Source organism: Pyxicephalus adspersus, chromosome 1, assembly GCF_032062135.1.
Source record: "Pyxicephalus adspersus chromosome 1, UCB_Pads_2.0, whole genome shotgun sequence".
In the NCBI taxonomy this organism is placed as follows: Eukaryota; Metazoa; Chordata; class Amphibia; order Anura; family Pyxicephalidae; genus Pyxicephalus; species Pyxicephalus adspersus.
In genome coordinates this window covers 140,005,935-140,028,451 of record NC_092858.1, presented here as the reverse complement: position 1 = coordinate 140,028,451, position 22,517 = coordinate 140,005,935, and the positions used below count along the sequence as shown (strand labels likewise).

Genomic DNA, 22,517 nt, shown 5'->3' with positions numbered 1-22,517 from the left:
AGTGCCAGCTCAAACCGACCCAGTAATCCTGACTGCTGTAGCAAAGTAGTAGATTCAAGCAACCGCGACACATAAGGGAATAAGTGGATTAAAAAAAAAAAATATTTCTGTGAGTTCACACACAGTTTCTGCTTCTCTCTAGTCAGCTATTTATCACTTTCCTCCAAGAAAAAAAAAATGAAAAAAAAAAAAAGACAAAAAAAGAGCCCTGGCAGATATCCTGGATGAGAGTTCTGTGGTGGATGAAGAGGGTGAGTAGAGGGGAGGGGGTATGCATGATGCAAACCATTTGGAGCTAAGCGAGAACGCTGCCAATACAAGCTGCTTTATTCAAACAAGTAAGGAAGTGATGGGACATTCTGCATGCCAGAGTGTGTACAGCCTTGTCCACACTATAGACACACTTAAGTCACAAATACATACAATGCAGATGGCCAATAAGCACTGCAACCATCATAAAAATATATCTAGCATATATAGAGCCCAAAGGAATACACTGACTTTTTAATCTTCATTACACAGAATTGAATGTCAGCGGTGAAGAGGTCAACATTTTCCCTTAACACTCTCTAAGTCTTAGCAGGAATCAGTGTTCAGGACAAACTTCCCAAGATTTTTGGAGAGAAAGCAAAAAATAAGAGAAAAGGAGGAGCCTAGAAGGAAATGAGAGACAAAAATAAGAAGAATGGACAGAAAGAAGCATGCACTGACCTTGTCAGAACTCTTCTCCACATAGCATGGTTCTTGAGGGGCGACAAGGAGAGGAACAAACCCAGAGAGCAGTCTGTCTTCTTCAAGTATCAGTAGTGAAAGGTCATCATCGGGGTCTTTATAAAGAAGCACCTCTGACTGGTTTACCCAGGTCAATGTGTTGCAAAACTCTGCCAAAACACTCCAGACGTCTAGTGCAGGACTGTGGAATAGAAGAACACAACAGGTCACTTGGTTAATGGAAGACACAGACAACTCAGGAACAAGAAAATTTATTGTATTGTAATCTCTAGCCTTACCCTAACTTTTACAAAGATGTACAAGCTCCTCACCTATGCTAATTGCTTACCCTGATTTTACCGCACACTTTCAGGTTTGCATTGTGTGCATATGAAGCGGCAGAATCATTTAGCCCAAGGCTGTTGAACTTTGAGGGTTAGGATCTAAATACACTTTTAGTGTTTTTCTAACAGCCATATATTTCATAAGTTGCTCTGTTTATTAGACTTGTTTCTTTGCATGAGGCTGCATGTAGTCCTTGACAGGTGTTGGACAGACCTCAGCCTTCCTGCCCTAAACAGCAGATTTCATTACTGTATTTCAATTCTTTTAATCATGGAGGCTGAGAATCACTTGTAGGCATTAGTTAGGTTGGACCTCTAACTTCTCCAGAATGATATCTGCCCAGAAAGGCATTTTGAGGTTTACAAAAATCCTTCAGAGTCATCTCACTTCTTGTATCAGGGCTAAGGGCTATTTTAGGAGTAATAGGAAGGTTCAATTAGGTTTTCAGAAAACTATGTATACCACCCTGTCAGGCCCTTCACCAGCCATGATTTGCCTACATTACAATAAATGACCCAGTCATGACATCACTGGGTCTAAAATAAAGTATGCATTTAAATAAGAAGATTTGAAAATGTCTAATATGTTTATGAAAATAAAAAGAAGGAACCAGGGAATGTAAAATGTAGGCAGAATAAAAACTGGTGCGGTTTAGTTTTCATGCCTATACTTCAGCTTTAAAGCTGAAGTACAGGCATAGGTAATATTTCTTCTGCAATGAAACATACCTACCTGCCCGATTGCTCTTTTCACCTGCCAAAATTGCTGAGCTGCACATGCGCAGCTAAACATAGGAAGCTAGCAAATGACCTAGGTTACATCGACATGCAACTACCAATCAAGATGGCCAAAGATCGAAACAAGAAAGACAAGGAATAAGATTGTAGTTCCGGCTATGAAATGGGCCAGGTATTTAAAAAAAAAAAATGGTGACCAGGCAGGTAATGTTATTTTATTGCCCATAGTCTGTCCCTTAAAAAATTACACCTTTTATCGCCATCTTCTGCCTTCTTTTTCGGTCTTCTTGCTCAGTCACCCGATCTCACACTGCATAGGTACAAGATCGGGTGACGTAGCCACTGTGAAGGCGGGGGGAACCTCCAATATCACTGCGTATGCGTGGTGGATATGCGTGAGACCGGCATCTCTTTCCCCTAGGAGGAAAAATGCCCCTTCTGCACATGCACTAAAATAGGGCATGCGCAGAAGGAGCAGGCAGAGCCTCTTGGCATGCATGCTCAGCATGTATTAGATGGGCTGGAAGATATGCCATGCTGAAGGAGGCTGCCACTGCCCACCTGCCAATGTGGTGCTGGGTCTAGGGTAGAACAAAACCAAACAGTAGGGCACAATAGAGGTAAGCATTACGTTCTGAAGGCCTTTATTTCATTGTCATTGAATCAAAACTGATTACAGTTATGCATTTTTAGGACAAGTCAAGACTGATGGGGGGGGTTTTGAAGTGAAAAAAATTGCATAAACATGTGGTGTTCCATTCAGGCAATACTTAAGGAGGTAAATGAAGCTGGGAATGCTAACAGAATGAGGGTTTAGTGTATACAGGAGACAGGTTTATGCTCATAGATGAAGAGCCATGAAAAAAAAAAAGAAAGAAATAAAAAAGATGAACATCCAGGTGCCAAATCTCCAAGCTGTCTTATTTGGCAGGGGTTCTGCACCAGAAAACGCCCGCTGACACAAAACATCTTGCCACTGAGCGTGTGATGGCAGTCGGAGAGAACACTCTGTACCACTGACATGCAATTCCTCCCCCCATCACTTGAATAATGTCTCTCCCCTTCCCATCCTTTCCTGTCAGAGGGGTTCATCATTTTCAAGCCCTCTAAAATCTGTCAAAAACGTGTGGAAGGAAAAAAAAAAAAAAAATAAGTATGAAATAAACAGTGGGAAGGCTGGCCAGTGAGGTAATGGGAACAGTGTGGATTCTGGAAAGCCAAATAGTGTTTTAATAGTTAAAAGGAGTGAACTTGACATAACCCCAGGAAAGATCCTGTTCTGCCCCTCAGGTCTGACAGATATCAGAAGGGAGCAGGCACCGGATGCATGCGGAGTGGGGGGCACAAAGCCGCCTGGGAGATAATGCTGCACGTCCGTGCCTTTAACCCTCGGGATGCCCCTGCTACCCGCTTTGGGCTGAACACTTCCGGTCACACACATCCTGTGCCAAAAAGCTACGCCAAGTCACACAGAAAAGGCCTGCAAAGTAAACAAACTGAAAACAACAACTGTGACAAGAAGAGAGACAGAGAAACAGACAATCAAGGAGCAGGAGGGTGGAAGAGGCCAAGAGAGAGGGAAAGAATGAGAAGAGGCAAGAGAAAGTAATGAGGACAGACACACTGAATAGAAGCAGAAGAAGAGAACATGGTCCAACAATGATCAGGTTTCATGTAACAGCTGACAGCAGCTCTCCACAGCAATGTATTTTCACCTAGGTAATGGGACTGCACTCTCTCCCCGAACAAGAACAGTTGCCAGGTGACAAGGTGAACTCCTAAAACTTAAAGTTCAGCAGAGTCTATTGCATTAGGTCCAGCTAGAGTTATTAAATGCAAGTTCTACAATTCTCCAATGCATAGCAGTGTTCTCCGCAGCCCCTTTAAGCCAGGCGGTCCACCCGGCACTTTTCTGTAATCACTGGCTGATACGAAATTATTTTGGTCACATTAAAGGGGGGCCACTGGGCACCTACATCATCTTCCCATGCAGTTAAAAATAATTATGGGGGGTATACTGCATAGAAAAAGGAATAACAGATTATAGCCAATCTGGAGGAGGATATTTTTTCTAACCTAAAGTACACGTAAACCCCAACAATGCTGTCTTATCACCTCAGTCTAGTTCCTAAACTGGGTTCAGTCAACAAAACAGGTTCCTGGAAATACCCTGATGTCTTACGCCAAGCTACACAAAATATATTTAAACTGAGCCACCTTATGGATCATGAATATTGCTAAAACTGACCACAAGATATTCCAGGATTCTAACCAGATTTCATTCTAGTGAAGTTGTTTTCATTGTGTTGGGTGTGCACCAAAGCAGTGTTTCCAAACCTGGGGCATCTGTCAGGGCAAACCCTGGCCAAGATACTCCTTGTCACCGAAGTAAAAATTACTGGGAGAGCTGTTCATTTCCGGTATACTTGTCTCTCACTAGAATACCAGCGAGGTTTGCCAGTCAATGGGGTACTTTCGGTTACTAAGGCATTGGTTAATGGGAAAACTTCCTATTCGTAGAATCTGCCTCTTGTTCATAACTGCAGGCTGTAGATAATTTCCATTTATTGGCAATACCTGTCTGTTACTGGTTATTATAACTTGTTGTGGTGCTTGGCGAAACTGGAGATTGGAGTCTATGATGGCTAGAGAGTTTCTATGTATCATCTATTACAAATTTTCGGATCCTAGTTTTTGCCATTCCATAAGTGATATTGGGGTTATATATATTTGGTATTTACTAACTTGACACATTGTGACTTCCTCCAACACCTCCTTTTTTCTATGCAAAAAAAAAAAAAAAACAGAAGGATTTTTACCCACCCTCCCTGCAATGGCTGGAAGGGGTTGGACAACTAGAATATTCCTTGCCAGGGGATATCCCAGAAATTGTGACAGTATTGGGTAAATTCAAGCAATCAGATCATGTCCATGACTATGATTCAGTCTTCACCATTTGGGCCAGTGTTTAGTTTATGACTATTTTTTCAATTTGCTTATATAGAAATACGTTATCCTTATACTGTACTAGACATCCTATGGTTTACCACTGTTCATTTACATTTTACAACACCTGTAACTTAATGCTCTTTTGTTAGGATGTAAACCAGAAAAAAAATATTAGGCGTGTGAGCACACTATCTTGAAGAGCCAATAGCACTCCAGTTATACTTTTACCATACATATCTCACAAAACACTTCGGATGAGATGCCACCTTAAACCTCCAAGTAAAAACCTTCACACCAATCTCTTCCTTCCCCCTGGTCCTCCTCCATCAACCTTTCTTTTATTCCACTTTCAGCCCATTCCTTAGCCTCCAAATCTCTTTTTAACTTTTAATTTTCCCCACTGATATTTTTGCTGTTTTAAAAATTAAAATGGTATTAAAAAAAAAGAAAAAAATATTCCAAAAATCACTAATCAAGTATGATAACTTCAATCCATCTAGAACAGTGTTTCTCAACCAAGGATTCATAAAACCCTAGGGTTCCCTCCAGAGGTTCTTAGGGGTTCTTTTGAGCAATTTGTGACTCTCAGGTCAGTTTTAATTGTTCTTTTTGGCTATCTGTAAGAGTGGCAACCTTCCCAACGGCCAGCAATGTAAGAGGCATCCTTCCTACTGACAACTACACTAATGTACTGTGAACTGTGGATATAGTAATTATAAGAGGGGTTCCCCTAAGGCCTAAAAGTTATTTTAAGTTATCATGTTAAAAGGTTTGGGAAACACTGATCTAGAATTCGTGTATTTTGAGTGCCATCTTTCTATTGACCAGAGCATGTGTATTGTGAGGATGGCATTGAAGAATCATGAAGGATATGGCACATTATTATGCTCTTCAGGAGTCTCCCTGCTCTATTTTTATAGGCCTCCTTTTGGTCAGTTAAGTCAGTTCCCTGTCCTTCCATTAGCATGGGTAGTCATTTATGTTCCGAGATCTATTTTGTCAATAAATTCAGATTATGTGTACTAATTCGAGGGGAGTGACCTAAGAGCAGCCCATCAAAACCTTTTTATTTTTTATTACCCATGAGGAACTCTTGCAACAATTTTCAAATTTCTGTGAACCCCTATTACATTCATTTTTTGTCCATGGGGGAAAAGCCTTCTGAATTGGTGTCCAGGTGAAAAAATTCCCCATCTACAGTAGTGGCTAGAACAACCCCTTTATAGACAACCTGAAAACATGAGTTGTGCATCTAGTTCTACCAAGCGGTGATGACCCCAAAACTATACAGGGATCATCAAATAAGAGGTCAATCATCCACAGTTTGAGGAACTCCTAGCAATATCCAGAAGAACCCAGGTTAACAATGACTGCTCTAGAGTATTCAAGAAAATCTCAGCTTCCTTGATAAAGTTGATACTTAGCCTTGCTTCCTCCCAAAAAGGGGTTATAGGGCAAATATTATAATACACAAAGGTGAGATAAAGTAGAAGAGACCTAGAAACAGGATCTAGGGGTGCTTTAGAACAGTGAATGTAAAAGATTTTCGGACCCACGGACCACTAAATTTACCGGCTTCGGATTATGCATGTGCAAGGAGCTGGGTGTCACTCAAAAAGGAAGAAACTTCCCCCAAAGTGACGTCATGATGCCAGAACCCTCCAACTGTTCAATCGCAAGTCTGAGCTTGTAATGAGAGAGTGGGTGGGCTGTGTCCAGAGACAACCCGCCCACTTCCCTGAGCCTGCCATCCGTACGGGGGACATAGTCCATGGACCTGGCTGGTGTGCCCCTCCAAAGGGGTTCTTACTCCTAATCTTGCTCTGGGGCACAATGGTTAGAGTTGCAGACCAAATTTTTTTGCGGACCACCGGTTGGCGACTACTGCTTTAGAACAATACTTGAAGTTATCTACAGGAAACTACAAGAGGCCTGGTAGGTAAATGTTAAGTACAGACACTTCGATCCACTGCAAAACTTCTACTCTGTAATCATCTTAACTTAGTGTTGATCACATAATGGCCCTGATTTATTAAAGCTCTCCTAAGCTGGAGAGAATACACTTTCATCAGTGAAGCTGGGTGATCCAGCAAACCTGGAACGGACCTGGTGCAGAATTGAAAACATTTGCAATCAAATAGCTAATGACTTCTGGGAAATCCATTCCAGGTTTGCTGGATCACCCAGCTTCACTGATGAAAGCATATTCTCTCCAGTCTTGGAGAGCTTTAATAAATCAGGGCCAATGACAGAAGCTCGGTTCCCAGCAGTGTTCTATCGGGAGTCCACAAAGCTTGACGACACCTCCATGAGACTTGCAGACTATGCTGAAAGTGGGTAAAGAATTCTGGGTAGCATTCAACTAGTAATGCCCATCTCTCAACGGTGTTACAGTAGGTCTGTAGCAGACAGTGCCAAATAGAGTGAACACGTTGTAGTGATTTGTTTTTGTTTTTTTTATTTTAACAAAGGTGGTTTTAATTATTTAAAAAAAAAATACAAAAAAAAAAAACATAGTTGGTTTTACTGTATATCCCACTAACAGGTACACTTATCCTAAAACTAATGCAACCCCTTTTTTCATCTTGTATCTGTTTCTTATCAAGAGCCTGAAGCAGCTGAAAAGATAATGGCGCAAAAGCCGACCTAAAAAATCCAACCTTACAATGGTTTTGGTTCTTAAGGTGCCTGGCACCCAGCAAGTCTTCATCATACACAACGTTTTTCTAATGGCAGACCTCTCTGTACATTCAATAATTGCTTTGCTAATCACTATAGGGTTATATGCTTTCAAGAGTTTTAGCTGCCCAAAGACACTCTCCAGCTCAAGTTAAAAACAGAGTTGCAGAAATATGGTTTAAAACAGTTTAACCTCACCCACTAATTTTCTTCATAATCGATTCCTTACGGCATCACTAACAGCAATGCATTCAACAACAATGAACTACACAACAAATTAGCATTGTGCCACAGCTTTAAGCAGCATATGCTTATCGTACGAGAGAAACTTGAGCAGTGCGCGTGGATTGGCTGGGTCAATGCGCACATACACAGCTGTCCATGGAGGTTAGCATACAGGCACTGCTCTGTGGGTCTCTCACATAACAATTGGCTCCCCCCTCCCACTGACATATGGATGGAGTCCTAAGCTCTGTTTATTTCAGCAGGATGGCAAAAATAACAGTTCATTTACTTTTTATTGCCTAAAATTCCAGGGTTTAATATAACTGTCAGTTTGAGTGGAGGCCAGCTGCTGTTTGATAGGTTGCAGAGTGTTCCAGTGGTCCCCTCTCAGAGTATGCTGGTATTAATTAAAGCATGTTACGGGGAGCAGACCCCTTTTATACAACCAGATTCTGAGATCCACAGCTAGGGCGGAGAGCGGTTATACTGACATGACATTACTGAGTGACTTAAGGATCTCCACAGACCAATCTACTAGGAGACTTCTGGCAGTGTGGATATGTTTAAAGTAAATGGATAGCTGCATTAAATAATATATTAAAAAAGAGAAAGATCAAACATATGAATATATTATTATACAGTTTTTATATATTACAAAGTCCATAGTCATGGCAGATGTCCCTCAATGGGACTCACAATCTACTGTCCCTACCATAGTCATATGTTAAAATATTTATGTATGCTAATCCTTAACATAGTCTAAGGTCAATTTTAGGGGGGAGCCAATTATTCTAACTGCAAGTTTTTGTAACGAGAGAGGAAACCGGAGTACCCAGAGGAAACTCAAGCAAACACAGGGAGAAGCTGCAAACTCCATGCAGATAGTGACCGGAGAGCTAGCACTGCAAATAAAATTTAAAAGTGTCTTTGTGTAATAATATTTATAATAAACAAATTCCATTTGTATTTCTACATGGTTAGCCATATAGGCTCATTACATAAAATAGGTTCTGTATCTCACGTTGCAGGCCTGGATATGTTTATGGGCTCCTTTCCATAATGTCATTGAAAATATAGAACCCTTTGCATAAAACATGATAATCCAACAGTCTTCCAAACTTAACTCGAAATATAAAACACACAAATTGTAGCACTGCATCCATTACCAGAGAATTAAAGACATGTTTTCAATGCAACCTGAAAGACCAGAATGTGGTTTAGTATTGAGGGCTTACAGCAGAGCTCATACCAGAAAAGAGGAGCAGCACATGAGTAAATCTAACGTGCAAACATGCAAAAGACATGCTAATAGCAGGAGAGAGCAGAATGACAAACTCATCAGTCTTCTGCTCTAATGCCCAATCAGACTAGTGAAGGAAAAATACTTGCAATTGTTAATAATGCAGAATAAAAAAAAATCAGGCTTTAGGACAGGGATATGCTATGTTGCAGAGCTGTGTAAATCTTATAGCTGAATGGCCAAAATCACTAACATCTTTGGCAGGTAAAACAATTATACACCATACATGTATTTCATTGTTTTACTGCTTGCTTGGGGTTCAGCTTTAAGAAGGGGTGTGATGTGACTGGAACTTGAGGGTTTGTCCTTCTAGTGGCTAATCCTAGGACTAATATATTACCAAAAATATGGAACAGCAATGTGTCAAAAGTATCCATAATAAAGTACTTCTATATAACTGCTCAATGAAAATACAGTATATGTTGCAGAACACTTTGGCTCGACGAAATTTACACATATTTTAATGTTAAAACTTACAAGATGTGGGTGAGGAAAGACAGACACCCTAAAAACTGCACTTTTATTGCAGGGATAACTTGTTATCCACCAATTTATTGTAAAGATACAAAAAATAAAAAAACATAAAACCCATCACACCACACTGCTCTCCCTGTGAAATAAAATTATGCCGCAAGTTAAACGAGTCTTTCATGACAGGCAAAAACTCAAATGTTTTCCAGTGATATATTTGTTTGAAAATAATGAAAATGTTCTGGAAATTGTACAGTTCTCAGGTTAGTTTTAATTTTAAATTGAATCTTAAATCTGTAATCCTTTCTTAGTAAAGCACAAATTAGGATTAGAATTTTATACACAATAATTTGCTTATTGTGGCTTCTAGTAAATCCAAACTTTTACAAGTTAAAAAAAAAAATACAAAAACAGACATATTTCCCAGATGGCACCTTACAGTATTGTGTTTTCATTGCCGACAGCTCTGACATCTGAACACCAACTGTAAAAGGATTCCCAGAACCATTACCTGTGCAGCACTCCAACACTGTATACATGCTTACAAGATAGAGATGGCACAGGGATGGCCTAATCAATCCACTGCTGATCTTTCACTGTGCAATTAGCAAGCCAAGGGCAGTAAGGTGAAATTGCTGCATGTTTAACAATAAGTATTTTCAACTTCCTAGCTATGCCATGTGATAGTAGTATGTGAATGTTAAGTGAAAGCACAGTCCACTAAACTCCCCTCCCCTTTTTTTCCTGGTTGAATGTTCTCAGATTGGATGGCATAGGATGACATAAAACCAAAAGTTACAAAAAAGCCATAAAGGTAAAATATTGAGACCAACAAAACATATTACAAGCATGCAATGGAACCTATTAAAGAAAATAAAAAGCTGCAAAGCCCTATAAAATAGTTTTATACAGATATATATTTGAGATGTTCAGCACATTAGTTCATGCCTTATACTAAGGATAACCAAACATTTTGCTTATTTCACATTACAGGGGTACAATTAATGTTGGTATTGACAGATTGCACAGCATGGGAGGTCCTCCGATTAAACCTGTCTGACCACACAAAGCCAAAATAATAAATATAAAAGTTTTTTTATACCAATATTTTAAATCCCAAACATAAAGCTTGTTGACCACACATTTATTTTATTGGAAAGAAAACCACCTAAGAAATATCTTCAGAGTTATATTTATAGTGTATTAAGTTGTTGCCAATAGCCCTGTGTATATTTGGGTGTTCAAGGTCTTAGCTAGTCAGGAAGACAATATATTGAGTTCTAATAACATTATAAAATGGGACATGTAGAAAGAAAGAAGCAGAGTTTTTTTTCCATTGGCCATTTGTATTAATTAATAATTCACATCAATAGTATCCATGTTGAAGTCTCATTTGTATCCTGAAGAAGCAGACACACCGCGAAACGTGTCAATGTTCATTGAGACGTAGTATGAACTTTGTATGTCCCTGTTTTTTCTATGAGCAAGTTGGTTTTAATGACTCAAATATATGTATGGTTTAAACTATTTATGTATTGTTTATTATGTAATAAAGTCTATTTTTTCTATTTTTTGTAAACTAAATGGTACATTTATCCAGAGCATGTGCCTCAAAAGTCCCAATTAATCTTCTTGCTCTTTTGCCTAATTTCCACTAACCACACATTACCACAACTCTAGTGGAAGCCATGAATAATAATGGATATCGCCTTTTCTTGTTGAATTACATGCAAAAAGTGCGGACACAAAAACAGTAAAGTAAAATGTGTCTATAAGACGAATGCCAGCCATGTGGATATTCAAATATCCATTTGTTGTATAGGCAAGTGAACTCACCAGTTGGAGGTTTGCTTGAGTATGAAGGAGTTTTAGAGACACAGGCCATTTGCAAAAAAAAAAAAAAAAAATGGTTTGGGGGCGGGGGGAATGGGGGACAGTCCTTAGCACAGAAATACTATAGTCAACATTAAAAATACATATACAATATAAATATCACTTTATATAGTCAAATAATGTTTTTAAAGTAAAATCTGTATCTATACAAAATTATATATATTGCAGCACTAGGATGTGGTGACAGCATTAAAAAAATTAAAGAGGTAAAGGCTTCCCTGCCTTGCAGTTCATCTAGACCTCATATAGATTTAGTCCTATTCACATACCGTTCCAGTAAAACACATCATTATGTTATCTAAGTCTATGGTATTATGTGTATTTTTGTTTTATTTTTAGGTCTGTGCAAACAAATTAGAAATCATTGTCAAGTGCAAACACACAAATGTGTTGTTGTTTTTTTGTTTTGTTTTTTGCTTCCTTTATTGTCTACAAGATAAACAGCTCTTGTTCAGATTTTTTCCTATGGAGGTCATTTACCGTGTCTCAAAAGCTAAAGGAATGATGAGCAGGTGCTGTCACCTAAATGAAGCATTGGATTATAGTTAAGCCAAATGCCATTGCAAAGTAATAGAGATTAAGGTTTAGGTAATGCAGATAAAAAATTCATCAGCCTGGAACTCTATCTTTACTCCGTCTTTTCCCCAAGTCAGTGACATATAAGGAACAGTTGCGGAAGACAACATCCACACTTCTTCCCTTCAGATTTCATTAATGATTTATTATTTTGTGGCGGCACACTCACTTTCTCAAGGGTGAAAAATTGCCACATAACCAAACAGGTAGTTGTAATTTTTCTATAGTGTTGGCAATGGTGAGGTTAGAACTGCGGTCAGGTTTCATTGCTGTAATCTCCTTTGTGGAGATTTTTACCAGAAAGGGATTGAAAACCTACAACATAGAAATACAATTAAAGGTCACATAAAAGTAAGCATTCCCTACTATACTCTGGTAGATCACACATGGCTTAAGTAGTTAATTTGATGGAACCAGTATTTGAGGGGTTTGGACTCCCCTTCTATACAAACTTCACTTTAAATTCCTCCATGCAATTTTTTTTCCGGATACTTACAGATTAAAAACTTCATACAAGTGTATCAACACACAAATACCTCATTGACCCTAAAAGCAAAGACCCCATTTCCTTTTTTATTATTCCCTTTTAGGATATTTTTTTTTATTCTATTCTCCTGCTTATGGTAATTGTTGGGAAACAGACAGGTTAAGTGTCTCATATAAATCAATAGTAATAAATATGGGATATTATAGCAAAGAGCTCCATTAACAGTTTGTAATGATACTAACGATAAGTACTTTAAAGATGGCACCTCCCAGACTGACAACATTTATGTTAGAGGCCTCAACTGTTTCGCTAACCTGTTTCCTTGGGTGCAACTTCATACATACCTACATATTTGTTGGGACTCTCCTAGAATATCATGGTTATGGGTTGGTGGATCAACTTATCTGATTTTGGAAGAAGCACACACACAAACTCATTTGAAGCTCTCCTGAACTTTTAAACATGTACCAAAAACAATTTAAGCTTTCAGCCTTCAATAGAGTCTGCTTCCCAGATATTAATTTAAATTCATGGTGTTAGGTCATGGTCTCCCAAATATAGCGAAAGTCCAATGCAAAATGACCCAGTACCAAGGACCAAATGGAAGAAGTCTTGAAAGGGCTTTTGTTTCCCTCAGTAGCTAATGGGCGACAAAGACAGTTCTCGGAAAAAGCAAAAAAAAACCTTCTCTATTGGAGCCCCCAAGGACAAATGATCTTCTCAGCAAAAAGTCTAGCCTATGTACAGTGGTATCTACTATGGTCACTGATAGCTTTGAGTCAAATTTCATTACTGCAAACCCCAACTGGTGAGGAGACATATCGGTGACAGGTCCAGGATCTTCACTACATGATGGGTGCACACCCCTAAAAAGTGGCGATAAAAGCAGAAGCTCGCCGCCCATGAAGTTTATGCCACTTTCAATTAAAATTTCAGATAAATTTCAAATAAAATAGATTTTTAGGTACCGTTCGTAATCAATAAAAAACAGGCATTTCTATAGATAAGTATACAATATCAATTGCTCTCATGGCTATCACATTGAGCAGAAGTCATTTGCAAGCCTAGAGATTCCAATTCTGGCCCCATTTTACAGCTAATATAGTCTACAAATACCTTTTGCTATATTCCACCATAAAAAGTGTGCTTAGAGTAAAACTCAGTGCAGAAACTTGAAAAGAATTTGCTTCCACTCATAACTAATTCCATCTAATTAGTTTGGAACACTTTTTAACTCTACTAAAGAGGAAAAAGTCTGCAGTTTTTCAATGTGATTGTCCCACACTGGGGAATTCCTTTTTGAAAGTTGAAGTCATTTTCTGTCTTTAAGGCATAATGATGTAAGAATAGATTTTTATGGCTTTTCTTAAATTTGCCATTTTTCTACAACCACAGAAAAAGTGAGCTACATCTGAAGTACAATTATCTCAGCTTCCTCAATGAGTGTTGTCACTGTTCCATCGCGTATTTTTAGAGGAATCTTGCAACTTGATTTCAGAATGCTGAGGATAAAACAGTAAGCAAACAGCTGTATGCAACATCCACGCCGAGAGGACAGTTTGTTCCAGCAGACTAGGAAGACTAATAAAACAACTAAACGTGAAGGGTTTGTTGTTTTCACTACATTTACCAGTGTAAGATAAATGAGCGTAACTCATAGTTTTTAAATTGCATTTCTCATCATTTCAGCTATACGTAGTGCAAACAGATGCTTAACTATGTGAAATGCCTTTACATTTATGTTTCATACTGGTAAATTGAATAAAAGCAAATAAATGCCATTTTGTAATGATTATAGTATATTTTAATGTGAAATACTAAACCCCTTCTGCAAATTTGGGGAGATTCAACACTCTGTGGGTTTAAATTCTTACCCACTTAAAAAAAAAAATTGAAACTGGTAAAACAGTAAAATGTGGACTAAAAAGTGAAGATTTGCCATTTTATAGGTTGTCAAAGGGGACTTTTTAAGGCATTCCACAATTAAATAGAAATATACATTAATATTAAATCAACATTTATTATACAAATATTAGAAATTATATACATCTTACAATACAGTATTAGTAATTACATACTCCATGAATCTAACATAGTTTGACACGGAAAACATATACCACATAGTTCACGAGACCTATAACATAGTAACATCATTTTTACAAAAAAAAAAGGGGATACCTAAAATGTTTATACCTAATTGGTAGTCAGTTCCATTTTACTTCCTCATGGGAACACATAAGTGCATTTCCGGTGACCTGAACCTGAAGCTATAAAAGGTTCAGTGTAAAAACTGCTGCCCCAGATTGGACTGCTAGTCTCACGAGATCTGAAGTTAGATTTGGTAATGTCCCAACTGTGACTGACACTGCTCTGATTGCTGGAGAGAAAGGTGTACCTGTAGACTTGCAATGCAGGCATCTTTCAGATTTATTCATTCTGTGCTTTCTGTACCTCTCCCATGACTGATCCTTTTTTTTAGTCATCAGATCACATGTCATTACAGAGGGGAGCAAAGAAAAACATTGCCTTTACCAAGATGGGGGTCTCCATACTAACACTGTGGAAAGCCATTGCAAGTAAAGATAAGCTAGCAGCAGGTATTGCTGGTGACTAATTCTAATATCTCAAGATGAGATAAAGCAGTAAAGTTTCCTAAAAACTAATACATTTATATAGGAGGAACTTAGGGAATGTTTTTTTTTTTCTTTTACAAAATTAGGGCTTTATTTTCAACGTACCCCTATTCTTCATGTTCATGGGTTATGCCAATCAGGAAACCAACAAGCAACATCAACGGACACTGTGGTAAATGATTTGTTTACCCTGCTCCACTTATAAATCTGCCTCCAAAAGCAACTTAAATAGCTGCTTTGCCTGCAGTCATTAAAAAAACGCTTCATTCACAGAAAAGGAAGAGCTCTCTAATAACCAGATTAAAAAATATATTTCCTACAAAAAAAATGTAAAGTATCTCAGAGGGAAAAAAACACTTGTTTAGATAACAGTACAATTTTATGCTGTCAAATAGTTTACTTACGCTGATTACAAAATGTGATTTAATTATGCTATATTAAGCCAAATTTCGTATTTTGTATTAATCTGTCCAGAAAGCTGTCTAAGGAAGAAATAACAACATCTGTTTAGGTGTGTTGTGTGCAGAACATTACACTACAGCTGGAACACACTCTGTGGGTCCGTGATGGGCAATCTACCACACCAAAGGACCATGGGAAAGTTGGGAAGTCCTCAAAAGTTGAAGTGCTGAAAGATGCCAGTTTCTGGATCTGCTCCAGACTATTTAACTGTATGCAGAAACTTCCTAATCAAACAAAATGTCAATTCCATAATAAATACAACATGTTATGTCTGACCATTCCATGAGAAAATACTTTTGTCATTTGGTGTTCATCCTAACAAATGACAAAGATAAATTAACATAATTAGTTCTGAGTAAATGTTGTAATGTGATTTTTAAATCCATCTTCGTCCAAAATGTGTAACTGGTGGATGGTAAATGTTTCTGCAGATGTTCATGTAAGTAGAGACATAAATTGTGCATTGCAAAAGAGCTCATTGCACTTCCATAAAATATTGTCAACCAAGTACAAGCTTTGTTCAGTCGCTAGCTTGAGAGATACACATACTATGTCCATCTTGAGGGCAATGGCTGTCCTTTATGACGAGAGACCGATATGTTTAGCACTGACCACAAATATGAATATGTTTGGAGCCTCAGTACGAGAGTGTAAACCACAGTCATCATCATTGTCTGGATTGGATGTACTGTATAATACAGGCTACTGTACAAAGCTCATGCTTTTATCACAATGGGGTAAAAAACATTCTTTGCTTAGAGCCTGAATACTCAAAGAAGGGCTTATTTATGCAATACTAAAGCTGTAACTTTGTCATATTGAGAACACTGCAGAACATAAAGAGGATGTTTATAGAGCTTACCTGCTTTTCTACAACATACAATCACATGCCCATTACTAACAGACAGCCTTACAACTTACACAGACACTAAGAAATGAGTAAACACAATGGTTTGCAGCTTCTGGGTAATATAGGTACTGAGGGTGTTAAATCTTAAAGCGGAACTTTTAGGAATCCACAGCCACGCAAGTCACTATTGCAGAAAAATACAGGCAATGTCCCTTCTGCAATAAGCCCTTGTACTTGCCTGATTGCTCCAGTATCTGGCAAAAAGCTGAGCTGCGCATGTGCAGTGTTAACTTCAGTTGCCAGGTCACGCAGCAATCTCGAATCCCCTGCCCAGAATAAATTTATTTCCATGTGCCTGCACTGGAGTTACGTCGTCTCAGCCCATCCAATCAAGATGGCTGAAGATCGCCAACAGGAAGAAAAGAATGAATAAGATCTCGGCATCCTGCGAGGGAATGGGGTTTCCCTCGTTGTGGGTTTATTTCTGCTTTAAAGCCCATTTAGACTTTTACAGCAAATACCATACCATACTTACAAGAACATTTAAAGGTAATTTTCATTAAACATAAGCATCTCAAATTTATTACGCATTTCGCCAATATCTGATATACTTGAGTACAAGTCTGTATGCATTAATAGTTTCCAAATACTGCCTACATATGTAACAGCTGACATTATCTCCAGTAATGTAGTTTAATGTATGGACTTTATATCTTTTTATTTAGAAAGGCTGCCTAAAGTATAAGCTAAGCGCTGGTCACAAAATTGGAAGTGCTTCCTTGAGATGACAGTCCTTAATGAGCTCCCATTTCGTAAAAGGTCTTAAAACTTTCTAGGTAAACCATTAATCTTCTGAATCACTTTGCATTGTGCCACCTAGAAGTCTTCACCGAACATCCATCCATACTAAACTTCCATAACATTACTGGTAATATTCCTCTTGACCAGAGGATTGACCTAAGACATGCATCTTCTCATGCACAAGCTCTATCAAATTAGTCATGCTCAAAAAACATATGCCACATCCTGGTAAGAGGCTTCAAAGAGACCGAGATAAATCTTGGGACACATTCTTTAGTAAATTTTTCTGTATGAATGTGCTTTAAGTACAAAACTTGAAGGAAAGCCAACATTGGTTAACTAAACAATTTATTCTGTATTTAGGACTTCAAATAGCTGGGATGGACATTTTACAAATTTAATACAGTGATTTGTTTTTACATGCCAGTAAATGATTTTTGGTTATAGCCCGAACCTCTGATCCAGTACGACAAGTCAGTAAATCTACTAAAAAGTATTGTATCATTTGTTGTGGGGCCATGAAAAGGAGGGATAAATCTTAGATATAGTTGTGTTATTGACTGGTGTGGCAAAATCAAGACATACATATGATTTGCATTATAGTATGTAGGTTCCTTTTCTAAAAAACAGTGTTCAAAATAAGACACAATGGTTAAATAAAAAAAAAAAAAAGAAACCATCAATGTGCACAGCATTTTTTAAAAATATATTTTTTCCTATTTTACCAAAGATGGTATCATGTAGATCAGCCGAAGGTATTTGATCTATTTTGTAGTATTTGACATTTAAAAGTCAATCCCCAAAGATTGTTGTACAGGTTAGTGCTCCTTACAAGAAAGCTTCAGGCTGTTACCAGCAGATATTCTGCTGAGGAGACCAGAATAAGCAGCTCTGTGAGGTTGATGATTCTATGTAATATTGTAGGCAATTTGTGCTTGGAAATTGAAATCTCTTAAGAAACAATTATTGTGAAATTAAAACAATTGAAGTAAAAAAATAATTCCCAAGAAAGCTGAGCCTAATTATGACATTTACTATCCCTTACCCCAAACATCAGTCATTAAACTGCAATTAAAATAAGGCAGATCACAAAAATACTGCGCAAGGCTGATTCATATTAAAAAACATTACACCCACCGTACATGAAATTCTACAGTTATGTGTTCATTTCACCTTCCCAGTCCAATATGGACCATCTGTACACAGCACCATATTGCTGATATAAACAACCACTTCCTCCTAAAATATTGCACAAGCGCAGTGTTTACACACAGACCATTAGTGCCATGATATCCTGCCAAGTAATAAAGCAAGGACACATCACTGGCTGAAAACATCAACTGACATGAGAACAGAACAATGTGGTTCCATCACAGAACATAACACTGGCATTACCATCCATTACTCAGAGTTCTAATCAACATGTTAAAAAAAAAAAGCAGCCATGAAGTTGCTGTTAAAACCTCCAAATAATAGATCAGGTCTATCAGCCTCCATAAAAATGAACAAATCGCAAATTTTCTAAATCATGAGATTTTTGCTTCCTGGTTAACCGTTGGGACAATAGACCTTTAATGGATCTGCTTTTTTCTTCTTGAATTTACAATGAGATGACTGATGGGAAAAAAAATGTGTGGCCAGTACCTTAAGGATTATGTTTGTGATCTGGTAGAATATGTATACAAAATCCCTGGAGGCCCTAGAAGAACAGAACTGGTCACCGATTCTTCACTGCTTTCTACTGGTGTCACACACTTCCTGTTTTGGTGACAATAAGCGAAAGAATCTCGACATTACAGCCCTGAATAGCAGAAACTAACCTGAGAGTTTTATAATCCTTTCTCTCCCAAAAAAACAAAGTTTTACATACACAGTGCATATATGTTTCTATCTGGAATTTGCAGACTTTCTAGTATGTTTATCGGTTTCCTCAGTGGCTGAACTACCTTTTATCTACCTATGGACTTAACATTTTCAGCTGCTCAGCTACCATTTAAAAAAAATCCTGTCGTCTAGTTAGGGCTGTGAACAATATTAGGGTCTAAGTTTTTTTATTAAAGAACACAGCACACGTAATCAGTTTCTAAACTGCCAACAAAGCTTCATGGGGAAAAAAAATGATAATTTAGAAAAAACAAAAAGCTAGCAGCAAATGACATACCCAGGGCAACCTTGGTTCAATTACTATCCTAGGTCTCAGTGCTGTTTTGGAAACTGCCGACCACCCATGTCTTACACAGATGTTCTCACTATCATCCTCTAGGACACTGCCCTTGTCTTCTTCAAACATATTAATCACCATCCTACAACTCATTTTTCCAACTTTCAAAGTAACAGATGCATCAGTTTGTCTATTATTCATTTTTTTTTCTTTTCATTTTCTGATGATACAATCAGTAGTGATATCTTTGTTTTCTTGAAAACTGGGCAGAGTATGACTGTCATTAAGGAATTTCGGTTAGGACAGAAATATTAGAGCCGAAGCGGTTGACTTTTTTTTTTTTTTTTTTTAAGTTGCAAGACCGAGGCAGCCATCTTTAGGTTTGTGTACATTTGTTTGCTATTGTTTCAAATGTAAATAAATGGAAAGGCATCGCAAATGAAAGCCAAAGAGGGAGAGATGGAATATTGTACATTATTGTGCATGCAACTATAGAGCAGGAAAAAGAAACAGAGTATAAACAGATCTTGCATGATCCTACAATCTAGAAGAAATGGATTCTTTTAGGACTTTTCATTACAAACAGACGCCACAATTTGGTTATGCGACCAACCATTATGTTTTAGGCGGTCCACTCTTTTATCCAATATAGTAAATGTAGAATTGCTTTGGGCTGTGATGCTTGGGCACTATAATAGATCTCACTTAAAGCGAAGAACATTTTGGTAAACATGACAACAAGGAAAGGACTCACCACAAGACATACTGCTCCCAGCTGTCCATGATTACAAGATGCTTTGTGTTAGAAATTTGAAGCCAAGTGTATATAAAGAAGGTGTAAAATTGAGCAATTGTACAAATACTCCATTACTGTATTCTACCAGTGATTTGGATAACTAAATTACACAGAGTGCACAATCACTAGGAGAAGATCAAAATGCATATTATAATTTAGGGTTTAGGAGTTCATGAATCAGGATTTTTGTAACAAAGTGCAAAGACTTGCCTTTGCCAGTGTTTACAGAAACCATTGCCAAATGGGGACTTCAGCTCGTAAACAACTCAGCAATGCATAACAAGTGAGAAAATACTTTTTTCTGCTACGCTCCAGCCATCACCTTGATTCTCACACAGTAAAAGAGGTCAGGATAATTAATCACAGCAGACATGTTGATAAGGATTATTCCACTTTTTATGAGAGTCGTGTAACTTCTTGAAGAACTCAGTTTTGGATAGAATAGTTATGGTTGAAATATTATTGTTATGTATAGGATATTTTATGCTATCTGTATCCTGCTGTGGATAAGTGACCCAGAGACTGAATAGGAAGTGGGAGAAAAAAGAAAGCTCTCTTAGATGTCAATAGAACAGCTGTTCACATGTCCCCTTATCTCTAACTCTGATCCCAAATGCAAGGATTCTGATAAATACAGTAATAAAAGATTAACAGAGATTCTAAAAAAAAAAATTCTTATAATTGTTTTTTTTTTTTTACCAGTGTTAATCTTATTAAACTATATTTATATAAAGCCAACATATTACACAGTGCTGGAGAATAAATAGGGGTTGCAAATGACTTATACAAACAGTGACTGCAATATTACTCTACCGAAGAGTCAAGCAGAAAAGAATTACATGATAAATGTCAAAGTAATACTCAAAGTATTTCTTTTTTTTGTTTTTTTTTTGTTTTGTTTTTTAACTCCCACAAAACTTCACATTGATTGCCCTGTCTGTACAAGTTATTATGCATGTGTACGACAAGGTGCTTTGTAGCAAAAGCATAAATACTTTAGATTTCCTTTCCTTATATACTAACAATTAGGAGACTTACATGCTGCATTCCTTTTCCTAAATGAAATTATAGAAAACACTAGATTGTAAATGTATAGAAAATATTTCTGTAGTAAAATCATACACACAAGGGATATACCATAGGGGGTGAATAATGCAAAGTAGAGATGCTGTACACAGCAATTAGGTGTTAATGCAGTTTAGAAATTGAGAGCTGGATTCCAATTGGTGGCTGTGGGTAACAGCTTACATTTTGTTTGTTTTATTTATAATATATCTATAGCCCTTAGCTTTTGTACTTACCCTTCACTACAAGCTTGATGTTCTATTTCTGTTTTAGGCTATAAACCATACAATTTCTAATATTGCCCTCAAAGTTCTTCATTTGTATGTCACTGCAATAGCTATTGATACTATATAATAAACCTGAACCACGAACATTTAATGTTTCCTTGTAAAATGCCCTGATATTCACCACACATGCAGAAACAATTTAGAGTCGTAAAGAAATCTTTGCCAAGTTTCTGGAATGCCAGTCTAATAATAAATATGGATTTAGTATTGTGGCAACACAGCGGAACTCCCAGTGCAGCATTATTACACCACTGACCTTCCTATTAATAGCACACCCCCCTATGGGCACTACAAAGATAATGAAGCTTTGGAAAGAATTTGTCCTTACCCCCCTTCCCCGGTACCCTGGAAATGTTTTGTTCTAAAGCAGCAGCTTTTCCTTCCACAACCAAACCCTTCCTTCATAATCCCCTCTGTGTGACATCATAAACTGTGGTTACTATAGTGAAGGATGTGTCACAAACAAGGCACACGGCAAGGTCAACACGTGAGCATCTTGGGGTGAGAGGTGCCTGCAGGGCAGCACTCCTATACATAGCGCTCATTAATTAGCCTGCGCAGAGGTGGAAGGGAAGCACGTACGGCCGTGATACCAAATTATATCACAAGGGTAATGAGCCGCCACTTGTCGCTACTTACGCGATGAGATAATGCATCACTTTAGGAACAAACTTTTTTGTTTCTGAAGACACCAGACAGTTCAGAAAGGGTTAACTTCTGCTAAAGTGATTATTAACCCTTAATTCCCAATGGACTATTGAAAGGAGAGGGGAAAAAAAGTGAAAAGTGCAGCTGCTGGACTGCAGAATATCAAAAACATGATAATTTAGCAACTAACTTCACATGTGCAGTCTATCCATCTCTGGGAATATTTTTTTTTTTCTTTAGCAGTGGAAAGATGTAACAGGAATTGACCCCGTCTAAATACAATTTCTATCCTCAACCAATATTCTGAGCAAATGTTTTTCATTACAAGCCCAGAGCTGAAAACCTCAGGTCTCCTTATTAAAATCTGTCCTATGGCCACCAAAGTGAGAAAGGCAAGGGATGCTAAGGGACCCCCACTTACAGTATGCCCCCCCCCCCCCC

General features: G+C 37.9%; 1 protein-coding gene across 1 annotated transcript in view; it reads right to left on the bottom strand.

Annotated features, from left to right (window-relative positions):
• SMG6 (SMG6 nonsense mediated mRNA decay factor) overlaps positions 1 to 22,517 on the bottom strand; it is a 147,916-nt gene that overhangs the window by 64,460 nt on the left and 60,939 nt on the right. Inside the window, exon 13 of the mRNA XM_072429141.1 lies at positions 712 to 913. Coding sequence (XP_072285242.1) covers positions 712 to 913 — 202 coding nt within the window. The remainder of the gene's footprint in view (positions 1 to 711; positions 914 to 22,517) is intronic.